Below are 14069 nucleotides of genomic sequence, written 5' to 3'. Positions count from 1 at the left end.
TATATATATATATATATATATATATATATCACAAATCATACCACAATCACACTTTCAGTCAAAAAAATGATCACAATTAAAGTAAACTCACTTTAAAGTGAAGAATTCAGGAAATGGTGTTATAATAAACCCACATGTCTAAATAAGATCAGACCTTTAGAGTTAAAGTTAAATAAAAACATGAAATGTTACACAAATAAAACACATCCACTGTGAACTCAACTCACCTCAGGTGTTCGGTGGCTCCAGGTTCAGCAGGTGACACTCACGTGCGCTCAGTTCATCCGACGGTCGCACACGCACGCACGCGCACACACACACACAGCGAGATGAAACATTCATAAACTCAGTAACGAGCGACAGAAAGTAACGAGACAACAGCGCGTGCGTCTCACCTGAAACAGCAGCGGCAGAGGAAATCTCCACTCCACGCGCATTTTTCTCTTACGACATCAAGAAGTAGGTCAAGGGGGCGTGTCCGATCGCAGGTGTGCTGGTTCCAGTCATCAATACTTCTTTTAATAGTGACTGTTAACTTATCTTATTTAGTGTGACATGAGTATGAGAGTTGTAATATTAAGAAAAAATAAAAATACATTTTTGCTTGAATAACAAATATGAATTTATTCTCAAAAGATTAAAACACATTTCTTCAGTTTGGCCCTAAAACGTTTCTGTGTTTTCATTCATTGTTTTCGGTTTTGCAGCTGAATCCAGTGTCAGCCTTCACATCTGCATCAGCAGCTGCTCATGAAAGACAGTCTCACACACACACGCGCGCGCGCACACACACACGCACACACACACACAAACACACACACACAAACACATCTGGTGACTGCAGGAGTTTGGGAGCGTTTAGGAACTAAAGAGGCCGATATTTCCCTGAGGAGCGCAGAGTCATGGTGATGGATGGACTTCATCCTGCTCCACCACTGCTAACTCACTTACTATATGGTGGTTGTTGTTACTGTATACTGTATTAGAGTGTGTGTATTATTGAGAGTAAGTAAGTGTGTGTGTGTGTGTGTGTGTGCTCACACACCAGCTCTGTCCTTCAAAGACACAGAATAAGGATTGTAGTGTTTGGGTGCAGATGATTTCCTGCCTCATCTGTGACGTGGTCAGCAAACAAACCCTTATAACTGATACAGATACTTTAACAGCTCAGTCTCAGGAGGTGGAGGCTTATTATTTATTCAAGTGCTCGCTGTCATCAAGGACATAAATGACACCTGCACCAGAAAAAATACAATGCTGATTTACTTGTTTCTGGGGGAATGCAAAGACGCGGTGGAGCTGACTCTGAGGGCAGGTGCACGTACGCAGGGTCATGACTTATGATGTTTGTCTCCAGCACATCTGCTGCCTACGACGATCAGGAGCAACGTCTTCATCACCCCGACGATCATTTACTGTACAACGTTCTTCTCCTGCAAAACACACATTTATGTTGCCCCAGGCAACAGGCAGCTGCACAGGTCACTGCACTGGCATCTGTGTCTTTTGATAAGAAAAGAATAAGTAAATGTTTCCTGCATGCGTTTCCTTCCAACCAGATAATCATTCCTGATTCATTCAGGGCTTTATCTCGTTTGAATTCATTCATTTCATTTCATTTCATTGTTGCTGTGCTGCTGCAGTTAACAACAACATCAGTTCATTTCCCGTTGTATCATTTCAAAAATATGAATTCATATGAAAATGTAAATCATTACAATTGAGAAATAACACTAATGATAAAGACGGCATCATGTGGTGGAATGACACGACAGCAGGTCAAGAGGCTCCTTCTCAGGGTTTGTCAGTGCTTTCACGTCATTTGTAACATGAGCGCTGATTTCACCGTGGCAGCAGCAGCAGCAGCAGCAGCAGCAGCAGCATCAGAGGCCGACTCCTGCTCTCACACCTGCAGACGACAGCGTTTAGTCGTCTCAGAAAGGATGTGACATGCTAATCCCTCCTGGTCTGCAACATCTGCTCAATACTGACCTGTGTCCCACAACACAGACATCAGCCTCTGCCATAACATCTGTTTAAAGGTGACCTCGACCCCTGTGTCGTACCTGAGTGTAAAGTCTCACTTTCCTCTCTGTGTGTGTGTGTGTGTGTGTGTGTGTGTGTGTGTGTGTGTGTGTGTGTGACACTCAGACTCATGTGGAGTCAGAGCTCAGTGAAAAACAGCTGTTTTTTGTGACCTTTTTGCCCCAAATCTCTAGAACTTTTTCCACCTCTTTTATTCTTATAACGAGTTGAACTTATTGTTATAAAGAGTTTAGGGAAGTGTTTAACAGTCTGCGACTGCAGAGCAGAATATGATATGAAGTCATGAATCAGACACTGGTTTCTGTAAAGGTGCGATAATTCACAGCTGAGCTTCTTGAGTTAATGCTCAGCCAGGTCTGCACGTTTAAATTAAAACTCCTTTAGACGCCTGCATGTAGGGACGGCTTGTCAACAGGGGGCACTAGGACGCCACCTCACCTGTCTCACTGACTCTAAAACATTTTTAAGATCTATAATTATAATAATAATAATAATAATGATAATCTATAATTGTTATTATTATTATTATTATTATTATTATTATTGTTGTTATTATCATTATTATTAGTATCACCGTAATTAATATTATTGTTATTATTATCATTATTGTTATTATTATTATTATTATTATTATTATTATTATCATCTTCATCATCATCATTATTATTATCATTATTATTATCATTATCATTATTATTATTATTATCATCATCATCATTATTATTATTATTATTATTATTATTATAATTATTATTATTATTATCATCATCATTATTATTATTATTATTATTATTATTATTATTATTATCATCTTCATCATCATTATTATTATCATCATTATTATTATCATTATTATTATTTATTGATCTGAACAGAAAGTGAGTTTTAGTGGTTGAATGTTGTGCTTGATTCATTTCTGACTTCTCAGAAAGAACTTTGGGCATAAAAAGGTGAATTTGGGTTTGTTTAGTTTTTGGAAGTTTTCTAAAATATTTGTTTTTATGGTCTAATAAATTTGCTAAGCACTGTATAAAAGGTATAAAAGGCACATTCATTGAGCAAAAGATATAATGTGCAGTAAAAATGGAGATTTAAAATGTTCTACGTCGTATAAAGTTGCTGAGAAGTGTTTGTGAAGCAGAAATCTTTGGCCCTAGTTTGAAAAATCATTGTTTATGTTTTGAGAGCGAGAACAGACTGAAGACGGAGAAAGAAAACTCAGTTTAGTTTCTAAAAACACCAGTGATTGAGAGGAGAACACTGCACTGAACAGTTGGCACCAGTGACTCAGCTTGGACCGGATCAGCAAAGACTGGGTCAGGAGACTGTTAGTGTTATTTAAGATCTATTAAACAACACACTCATAAAATGTACATTTTAATCACTTTTTAAATTGTATATTTCGAATGAAAAATAGTCGCAATCCATATGAAAGGAAAACCAAACAATTCGAATTTTAAAGCAATTATACACATATTCAAACATTCTGAGCAGTATACTCAATTTCTGCGAATCAAGTGTTCATTTAAGAATTCAGGACATACATTTAAAAGTATAAGTATACCTTATACATGCATACATACTACGTAATGTAAAATAACTTGTCTTTGGAGTTAAAGTTACATAAAGAACTGAATATGGCTCTGAGGTACAGAATGAAACATCGTCTTACAAAGATATGACCTTTTATATATAAGATAGAACATTTTAGTCATGACATTGTTCATTATAATCTATTGTAAAATGTGTTGATGGGGAAAGTCCTGCTGGTCCATGTCAATTTCTATGATAACACTGCAGCTCTTTAACGAGGGAGCACCGTGCTGACCACACACACACACACACACACACACACACACACACACACACACACACACACACACACACTCACACAAAGCTCACATTTAACACAGAGCTTCCTCATCATTTGGAGGCGTGCCTCAAACACAAAGTCTGAAATGGACCCAGCTGAAGCCTTTATATCCCACATTAGCTGTGCAGCAGATATAAATGAGCAGCATCATTCCAGCGTGAAACACTCCTGCTCCACTGGTGTCACATAAAGTCACTGTGATGTTATTACGGTCAGTGTGAAGCTGCACAGCTGTTATTACCTTCATGTCCAGACTGTCAGCTTTAATGGACGTGTTGTCCCACATGAAATAAGCAGTTGGACAACTTCTGCCACGTTTTGAGGCAGAGCAGACTTCCACAGCTCCATCAGAGCACATGACACACAAATATAATGGTGTGTCTCATTACAGAGGCACATTCTTTCATCAGTGAAATGATGCTTCAAAAGCTATTTCATATTAAATACTTACTCCGTGATACCATAAAGGACATAAAGGAGGACACAAAAGACGGAAACATGCCATGTTGTCACGTATATGACTGAATCTGAACGAGTTGGAGTTGCCAGAACTAACTAAATATGAGAAGAACGTGCACAAAGGTCCTGCGTGAACGTGGAATCAAACTGAGAAGCATTTCTTATCACACACTGGATGTGGATTCAAACGCTCGACTCGACACGTGTCTCAGTTTGAAGAGAAAAACACTTTTAACTCTAAAAGGGTTCTCAAACTAAACAGGTCTCCAAAAAGCACAAGGAAACAAAAGAGGTCAGAAGGCTAAAAGTAACCAGGATGCTTACTGGTCAGCAGACACTGGAAACACGCAGCAGGGTAAATACACAGGTAAACAGGTGAATCCCATCAGGGCGGGGCAGCTCATCACTGTACAGGAAGCAGAGAGGAAATGGTCATTATTTCAAAATAAAGAAGGGAACAGATCACAAGACTACTCAGGATGTTCCATTTCTCTGTGAGGCAGCAGTGAAGCCACGCTTCAGGCTCTAAGTCATTATGAATGTCTGACAGACACACACCTGACATTGGATGTTTGTGTGTTGTTGTTGTTGTTGTTGTTGTGAATGTTCAGACACGTTCAGTGTCACAGACGTTGTCTGAAGAGCTCTGAACAGAAGATGACACACGCTTCACCTTTAAACTTCTGAATCACATGACAACGTGATTGGCTAAGATGTGTAAAACTGAAGGTCAGTCACCTGATCACCTTTGGCCTGAACATTTTTGCTGCTTGATGATCTCAGTGTGTTCACGAGGGCAAAATCCTCTCAAAGTCAAGCTTGTAGACATCAAAGCTTTTCTCTGTGATGGCATCTGGAAGCCACAGCAAACAGGTGTGTGTGTGTGCGTGTGTGTGCGTGTGTGTGTGTGTGTGTGCGTGTGTGTGGTTACGCGCGGTCAGCACAATTACCAAACATCAAAGGTGACTAACACCTCTGCTGCTGTCCCCGCTCAATCGCTCCAAAGTGAATCATCCTGCGAGGTAAACGGAGACCTGGCGATGCAGGAAAATGAAGGCGATTCCAGGGTCCTGTGCTGAAAGGTGAAAAGTGTCAGAGAGAAAGATGTGGATAGAGATGAGAGGAAGTGGCTCTGACTGAAGGACTGGAGAGGAGGCGACCAGAGAGATGAGCAAGTGAATGCACTTCATGAAGAATGTATTTGCATAGGGAGCGGTGGATCCTTCACGACAGCTGGCAGAGTGACAGCACCGGGCAGGTGTGTGAGCCGCAGCACCGTGGTTTATTCACCAAGTGACACTTAAGGAGTTCCAGTGTGTGTGTGTGTGTGTGTGTGTGTGTGCGTGTGTGTGTGCACCCATTCATCTTCAGCAGCCTTTTGTTCACCTGTCCTCACGAGCACAGAGACATCACTGCATCACTGTGCTCGCTTTTCCTCCTCCAACATTTTCTCTTCTTTCATTTCAGAAATGAACACGAGGTCAGACAGTGCTTTACCAACTGAACACTGAATATCCATGAATGTGTCTGATTCTGGCCATGACTCCTTTCATTAACTCTGTGTCACTGAGCTCATGGTTAAAGCTGCAGTGTGTGAGTTCTGCCGCCACAGACACACACACACACACAGAGGCTGATGCTGAGGATGAGGAGGAAGATTTTCTGCCTCCACTCATCACATGAGCCTGACAGGATTTGTAAAAGTCCATATTCCAGCTGTAATGGTTTAAGTGTGCAGCAGCTGAACACTGACAAACACAGAGAGAGTGTTTGCATGAAGCATACGTGTGTTTATATGTCAAGTTAGCAGAGATGGAAGATTGTGAAAAGATCTTTCTCATGAGCAGAAATCCATCCTTCTTTATCCTTTCCTTACATTTCCGAACCTTTTTTACGTCCTAAGACTCAGAGTAAAAGCACTTTGTGACACATTGAATGGAAAGTCATTCATGAATATAATGAATACTGAGCTAAAATCACCAGTTATTTTCCTCTTTTGTCCTCGTTCCACTAAGAACAAACAGATAAATCCAACATTCTTCTCTGTTCTTCAGTTTATCAAAGAGACCCAGGTTAACATTGACTCTGACATTTGACTTGCCACGGAAACATTGTAATGACAAGGTGGTGGATGTAGATGCAGAGAAACAGAGTGATAGCTTTGGTTTATGTGACAGCTCATTGGAGTTTGTTGCAAGCTGTTTATTCATTGTTTGGCTTCAAATCCATCATCGCCTGTCATCACACCTGTCTCCTCCGTCTGTCCTGTTGTTCGTCTTCACCGTCTAACGAAAGACGAACAAGAGAGAAAGAAAACTTTCAGCAAAATGTTTCTCCCGGGAACAAAAGCACTTGACTGTGACAGCAGAAAAAACCCCTTTGATTAGAAACTATTTCAGTCTGTGTTTTATTACCTCTCCATCCTGCTCTGACTGATTCACTGGGAACCTTTTTTTCTCAGTCCACTCACTTTTCATCAGGAGAAGAATCAAACCTCAGCTGCACAAATTCAACCATCTTATCTGCAGGCTGTGTTCATTCCTGACAGCTGGGCTGATTGCAGATACTTTCCCCAGTTGAACATGATGTCTTATTGCCATTACCTCATTTTCCCCTCACTCACCGTCTTCTTCCCGCCTGTGTATCTCAGGCTGAGCTGCATCCACATCCTCTTCCACACGAGCCCCATCTTTTCTTCTTGTCTATACTCACTCTTCACTTGTTTTATTTTTTACGCCCACCGGCATCAGCACGCCCGTGTCAGAGCCAGGAGCCTGAACACTGTATGACCATGAGAACTGAAGGCTTCTGCTTCTGTCTTCTGTGAAGCTGCAGCAATGACCTGCACAAGCTGGGAATACTGAGTCAGCTTCATCCAATTCTGTCTAACGAGAAGCATCTGTTCACAGCTGAAACTATCAAACATGAATTCATAATCACATGAAGATACACTGTAACAAATCTCCCTATTAAATTAATGTACGTCTTAAAATGATTATTGCGTATGCCGAGCATGACCGTAATGAGAAAATACTGTTTAAATGGCAGGATTCATATCCCAATATTGCCATATTATCTTTGCAACTAATGTGAAACCATCTCAAGAGTTTATTCAGTGACATTAGAAAGACAGAACATACTGTTTTCTCCTCATCACTCACTAGTGATTTCTTTCACTGTGTATCACAGGTAAAGCTGCTTTACAGCAGAATAACAGCTTTAACGTCCATCAGCAAATCCAGAAAAACAGCAGTCAGACAGCTGAAAGACACGTTTGATGGCGTCGTAACATCAGACTGCTGCAGAGAGCACAGCTCAAAAACAACACGGATTATTCTTCCCACTAAAAACTCATGAACGTGTTTGTATGATTTCACCTGGGTTTTTAGTACGAGTGTATTCTCTGTGTTTATCTCAGTTCAGAATGACTGAGGTAAGAGGAAAAATAAATAAAATCAGACTTTTATGGATGTTTTTGGCAACTATTTATTCAACAAGTTCCATTTTATACATGACAATGAACCTCTGAATTAAGTAAAATAAACCCACAGATAATGGGAGAAAAACTCCTCCATTAAAGAACTATGTATATATACATATACACACACACGTATATGTATATGTATATATGCATGTATATATCCAATAAAGCCCTCTCAGTGTAGCTTGATATGAAACCTTTTATTTCATCAAAAGCTGAACTAATGTGTCTCCTCATCGTTGCTGTGGATATTTTAAATCGCCTCACAAACTCCTTTCATGTAAAAAGTGATGTACACAAAGACGTGTGTCGCTACAAAATAATAAATAAATAATAAAGCATTGAAGAGCTTTGTGTAAAGACACGGAGCTCATGATCATCTGCGGCGTGTTCTCTGAATCGCAGTCTTTCAGTCAGTGATCGCATCAAAAACAGCTTCTCACTTCTTTATGTTCCAATGACAGCAAGATGACAGAGTAACTGAAGAATCACTGAATATTTTTTATTGACATTGTGACAATAGTAAACTCAACAAATACATGGCGTCAGCGTTCAGGGACGAGCAGAGACGTGCTCACACGTCCCTCCTTTAAGACCACACAAAAAGTCCAAATAAAAAAAGTCTCTAAAATGAAAGATATTCCTGAGATGCAAAACCAAGGAGAGAGAGAGAGAATGAAAAGAAAGAAAAGAAAACACGACTGTTGATTGAGTAACAACAGTGACAAAATGGAGACTGGGCTGATTGATTCTAGTGTCAACATCACAGAGGAGGTAAAGAAGAAGAGTGCTGAAGCCAAACTGTGCAGCAACGACGTGAGCGTTCACACTGAGGTCATGTCATGTATGCACGTTTAAATGAAATCAGCATTAACTCAGAATACTGAGTTAATATGTTCACTTGACAACTGACTCCAATGTCTCTGTGACCAGTGTGAGTAACAGGCTGAAGCAGGAGGAATATAAGGATGTTTTATCAGAGCAAAGGTTACATCACACAAACACACAGCTCCCCATTTCCTAACTAGACTTTACACGTTCTTTATAGGATAAGAATATCAGTGATAGCAGTAAAAACTGTCACATAATCCCTGCTGCTATAGGGGGCGCTGCAGGTTTCTCTATCAGCTGAAACAGAACCATCCGTTGATCTAACCCATAATAAACTGTGTTCATTGTTTAGTCTGCGTGCACAGCTCAGTCTCACATGAGCCTGAGTTCATTCTGAGTCTGAAGCATTGACTTGAGCTCAATTCTGAAGCGTGTGAGTGCTTTTGTCTCACAGATGAAATTAGAGGCCGATGATGTCGCACACATTCTCCCACCGTCCTGCGTGATTCACGCGTTTCCCTGCGCCGACACACCTCGTTCAAATCAACAGCTCGTTATCAGGCTTCTGCTGACGAGCTGATCATGTGACTCAGGTGCGTTAGAGCAGGGAAACAGGACTGTGGATAAGAATATGTTAGACTGTGACATCGACGAGGGAACAAGTTTAAAGCTTAGTTTGAACTCACAACAACAAAGAAATGACAACATAACGTAACAGCAGTGATTGTGTGATAAACTGTTAAAGTAAGAAACCTCAAAAGAAAAAAGGTCTGGATTAGCTCGTTACTGTCGGGTCTAAACACATATTTACAGACAGAAAAACAAAAGCACACTGGAGTGAATGACACCTGTTTCATTTGTAATTCATTGTCTACAGAGATCAATGTTCATTATAGAATATTCTAATTTAAACAACCTGTTTCTGTGACTTCACAATCAACAAAAGTGTCTCTGATAGAAGCAACTGAAAAGAAGACGTCACATGACTGTGACCAACATGAGAGTGAAGGTTAAAGAGCAGATGAGTGTTTGAGTGGCTGACGTTACACCTGTAAAACTGTAACACACAGAAAACTGCATAAACAAGCCTTTAGGCTAAACTGTGACGATTCATTCATCATTCATGATTCATGATTCATCATTCATCATTCATCATTCATCATTCATGATTCATGATTCCTAACCTGTGATTTCCAGCCCGAGCTGCTCCACTTTCACACGTAGAACAAGAACCTTACACTCGCTGACCTCATTTGCATAATGCTGTAAATTGGCCAGTGAATTGGAGACAGATGGGCTCACTATTTTATTGCCCTTGGTAATAATTTGCTCCCTTAAGATTAGTGCCTTACATTTAAGTCTTTAATTTTCAGAAGCCAAAGTGTTTATCACGCGTTCACAGGAGAGTAAATCATCCAAACTCCTGCAAAGTGATGAAAGTTGCTTAGCTGCAATATTACGGACAGAGAAGGAAGATACCAAGTTATTTTGTTCCTCTTGTGTGTGTGTGTGTGTGTGTGTGTGTGTGTGTGTGTGTGTGTGTGTGTGTGTGTACACATTTCAACGCCTCCATTTTAAATGAGCATTTGAAGGATTTGGTAAAGTCTTTGTTTTATCTAAGACTGCGTTGTTTCACCACATTTCTTTCATTAAATCTTCTATTTTCTCCTATTTTTTTAATCACATTTCCTACAACATCAAATCCTTTCACAACTCAAGAGGCCACTGTCTACGTTTAAATCAATTAATGATGATAAAGAACCAAACAAAAACATGCTAATGTGTACTATGAAACTTTAGTTCTCACACATTATATACATGCCTTGAGCCAGAACAAAATACATGTTTTCAAAATGTGACTAAAAGGATTATGCAATAAAAAAATGGAAGGAAAAAAAAAAGGAAATAGATTAAAGTGGCTAATTTACAAATTTAAAGGAATCCACAATCCAGAAACAGCTAATTTTTCACAATCAACCACATTTTAGCAGACACAATATACAGCAGGGAGCGTCAAACCATTTCAACCAAAATGATCAGAGAACATGAATTATCTCACATTTAGAAAAACAAAAGCTTTCTTATAATAAAGATGATCTCATGGTTGGAAAAGTAACATCATTCAGTCATTTTTGTGCTTCTCTATTGTTCAGTTTTGGAAAAAGAGGCTTCTGCAGATCTATGACCCAGCACTCACTCACTCACTCACTCACTCACTCCTTTCTCTTTTTTTTCTTTTTTTGCTTGAAGGCCCCGTGAAATGAAAACATGGTTTCAGAGACGAGCAGGAGCTGGTAATGCATAAAAAAAACATGACTTTAGTCAAACTCATCTCACCACTCCTTGTATTTAGTAATAAAATGAATGGTTGTTTACCTAGAAGTCGGCACATGGACATAAATGAATGAACAATCCACAATGTACAGCTGCCCTGACCTCGACTTAGGATTCCTGTCTGTGTTTGTGTTTTCAGCTGCTGCACGTTACATTTCATGGGGTCTTTCAGGCTTAAAATTGTCACATTAACACAAACAAAATTCTTCAAAGTGAAAAGCTAAAATCACCTCAATACAATTTATACAGCTTTCAGAGAGAGGAGATTGACTGTAGCATACACCTGAACGGTTGTTGACGTGAATAACACGGACACTGGCGTTGGTGTTTGACTGAAGTGCAGGGAAATACACACGACAGTACATATGGACAGCAGGTTCAGCAAATGGTCGAGTATAACGGCTCAAGTTTATTTGATGGAATGCTTCATCTAGTACCTTTCGCATATTTTTGGTGTGTATTCTCTGCTCTAAACAATACCAACAATACCCTTTATTAACCCTAACCCTAGTAATGAAAATCATATTATACACTTATCTGACAAAATCATACTACAGTGTCACACAAAACCTTCTTCTTATCTTACAGGGCTCGACTGATTAATTACAAGTCTATTTAGAGGGGACAGGTGGGGCAGGGGGGGGGTGGCGCTGGGGGTGGAGCTTCTAAAAGTACCATATTCAGTGTGATAGACATGTATAAGGCGTAAAACAGCACAGATCTTCATTTAATTAAAAAGATGCAACGCATAATTAAAAGCTGTGTGAGGGGAATGATGAGGCGACGGTCCAGGTAACCATCGCTACTCACAGACCATACATGAAGGCATTGACAGAAGTTCAATGGCGTCTGTATTTTTAGGCACCGTGTTGATGTCAGACATGATATGTGTGTGTGTGTGTGTGTGTGTCGACGTGTGAACAAAGGGGATATAGAGAGTGTGTGTGTGTGTGTGTGTCTGCTTGAAGAGAAATAGAAGAACGTGTTAGAAGCAGTCATGGTAGAAACGCTTATTTCCAGGGACTGAGATCAAAGGTGAGGAGTACGGTAAGGTAAGATAAGGTAAGGTAAGGTAAGGTAAGGTAAGGTAAGATACCTGTGGAGACTGGCAGTGAATGGAAAAGACAGAAATGAAGGACAAGTTGTAAATGATAGAAATGAGCCCAACACCAGGCAGTAACAGGAACACACTCGGGGAGCTTCTCTGTCTGTGGACTGCCTGCAGGTTCCTCGTGGTCACGGCGGGGGGGCAGTGGTCACAGGTGGAGAAGAGTAAGGGCGAGACAGAAAGAGAGAAAAGGAGATACAGAGAGTGAAGGAGGGAGAAGGGGAATAAAGAAAGGAGCTGCAAAGCTCCCTCTGCAGTCTAAATGAAGTATTCTTTCTTCTCCTCTGCGTGCGCATGGTTGCCCTCGGCATTGATGATGGCTGTGTCGGCGTCGGGCGCGTCGTCCGCTCCTTTGGCTTCGTTTGTCAAGTATGTTCCTGAGGAAATGAAAGACAAACCTTTATTTAGGAAAACAAATAGAGAGCAGCCCTGCACGCTGTTTGCTGCCGGAGGAGGAAAAACACACCTGAAGACAACACAAGTAAAGCTACATTATTCATATACACACACACACACACACTACAGGGGAGAAGCTCGGCGAGTGCAGCATATGCTAATGAAGCAGAGACGTGTGGAAAATAAACACCAGTCAAAGAGCTGCACCTCCGACTCATGTGAAGCTCAGGAGAACAACTCCGTTTAAGGCATTGTACACAAACATTTAGTCATTAAGTGTTTTATTGTTACTCACAAACATCAACACATGCATTTTTATACCATACAAATTTACTGTCATGTTGTTGATAAGACTTTCTGGTTATTTTAAAATATATTGGCCCTCACAAAAAGTTAATATTGGATTTTAATAAACTTACATTTTACATTTTAAGTTCCCTTAACTCTCTGTATTATATTTCAGTTCAATTATCATTTAAATGAATAGTTATTCAATAGCTTCTGTGTCACTAACTACAAAGAAACCTAAATAAATGGGACACAGTTCTTACTCTAGGATTTTAGTATATATTATATTTCATGTGAATATCTTTGTTTTAGTGCTTCTTTTTTTATTTCACATGCAATTATATTATTTAAAAATACCCTTCAGTTCCCCATCAGCATCTATATAATGTAACACTCTCCAAACTGATTTACTAATCTAGAAGATTTATAATGAAACTTTAAAAATTAATTTAGATTTTTGCAAACTGACATTATTAAATATTAAATGTACAGTATCTTGAATTAGCCATTAGTAGAGCAATGGTCACTGAGGTACTTTGATACTGAAAAAGTAGAATATTATAATATATTAATATTTATTTTAATATTTATTATTTATAATATATTAAATTGTGGAAATTCTGTTCTTTGTGAGGAACAAAAACCTTGTAAACCAGAGAAAGTGAGGACTTTTGTGAAAGGAGGGATCATTTGGCTCGTCCTTAAAATCCCTGTTCATGGCTTAAGACTTGATTTAAACATTAAGTTTAGGCTCATTTAGCTCAGGTGAGAGTTGAGGTGAGGACAGTGTGTCTGCTCCTGAGCTGAGCGACGTGTAAAACATGCAGGGCAGAAACACTGGCTTAGGGTAAGGGATTATGTCTGATCATGTCAAATTCAAATAGTTGCACATGGCCTTCTTTACTGTCAGGATGACAAATGCATAACTCGAGCATTTGGGGACAAGTGTGATGTCTCATGAGACGAGTCGGACATGTTTTGTAAACCTTAAGAGAGTCACTTCCTGTCCACAGTGGACTTACCTTTATGCCTGGCCAGGTATCTTCCCAGAACAATGATTAAACACAAGGTGACGAAGACCACCACAGCGACCACTCCTCCGATCAGGGCATGGTCAGTGCCGTGCTGTCCCAGAGCGTTGGGATCTGAGGACAGACAGAGAGACACAGAGAGAGCAGATGACGCTGCTGCCTGGTGAAGTGAGACACTATGAAACACAGCGAGGAGGAGGAGGAAGGAGAAGATTATTCCCA

The 14069-nt window shown here is 39.9% G+C and overlaps 1 protein-coding gene across 5 annotated transcripts in view; it reads right to left on the bottom strand.

The window, feature by feature from the left end:
- Positions 1 to 10467: 10467 nt before the first annotated feature.
- cadm2a (cell adhesion molecule 2a) overlaps positions 10468 to 14069 on the bottom strand; it is a 148766-nt gene continuing 145164 nt past the window's right edge. For all 5 annotated transcript variants that reach the window (XM_058627030.1, XM_058627033.1, XM_058627032.1 and 2 more), the window contains 2 exons: positions 13839 to 13961; positions 10468 to 12509 (listed from right to left, as the gene is read on the bottom strand). In XM_058627030.1, the coding sequence (XP_058483013.1) occupies positions 12391 to 12509; positions 13839 to 13961 (242 nt within the window). In that variant the 3' untranslated portion in view covers positions 10468 to 12390. The remainder of the gene's footprint in view (positions 12510 to 13838; positions 13962 to 14069) is intronic.

This window comes from Solea solea, chromosome 4 (genome assembly GCF_958295425.1).
Source record: "Solea solea chromosome 4, fSolSol10.1, whole genome shotgun sequence".
In the NCBI taxonomy this organism is placed as follows: domain Eukaryota; kingdom Metazoa; phylum Chordata; class Actinopteri; order Pleuronectiformes; family Soleidae; genus Solea; species Solea solea.
This window is presented reverse-complemented; position numbering and strand designations above follow the sequence as displayed.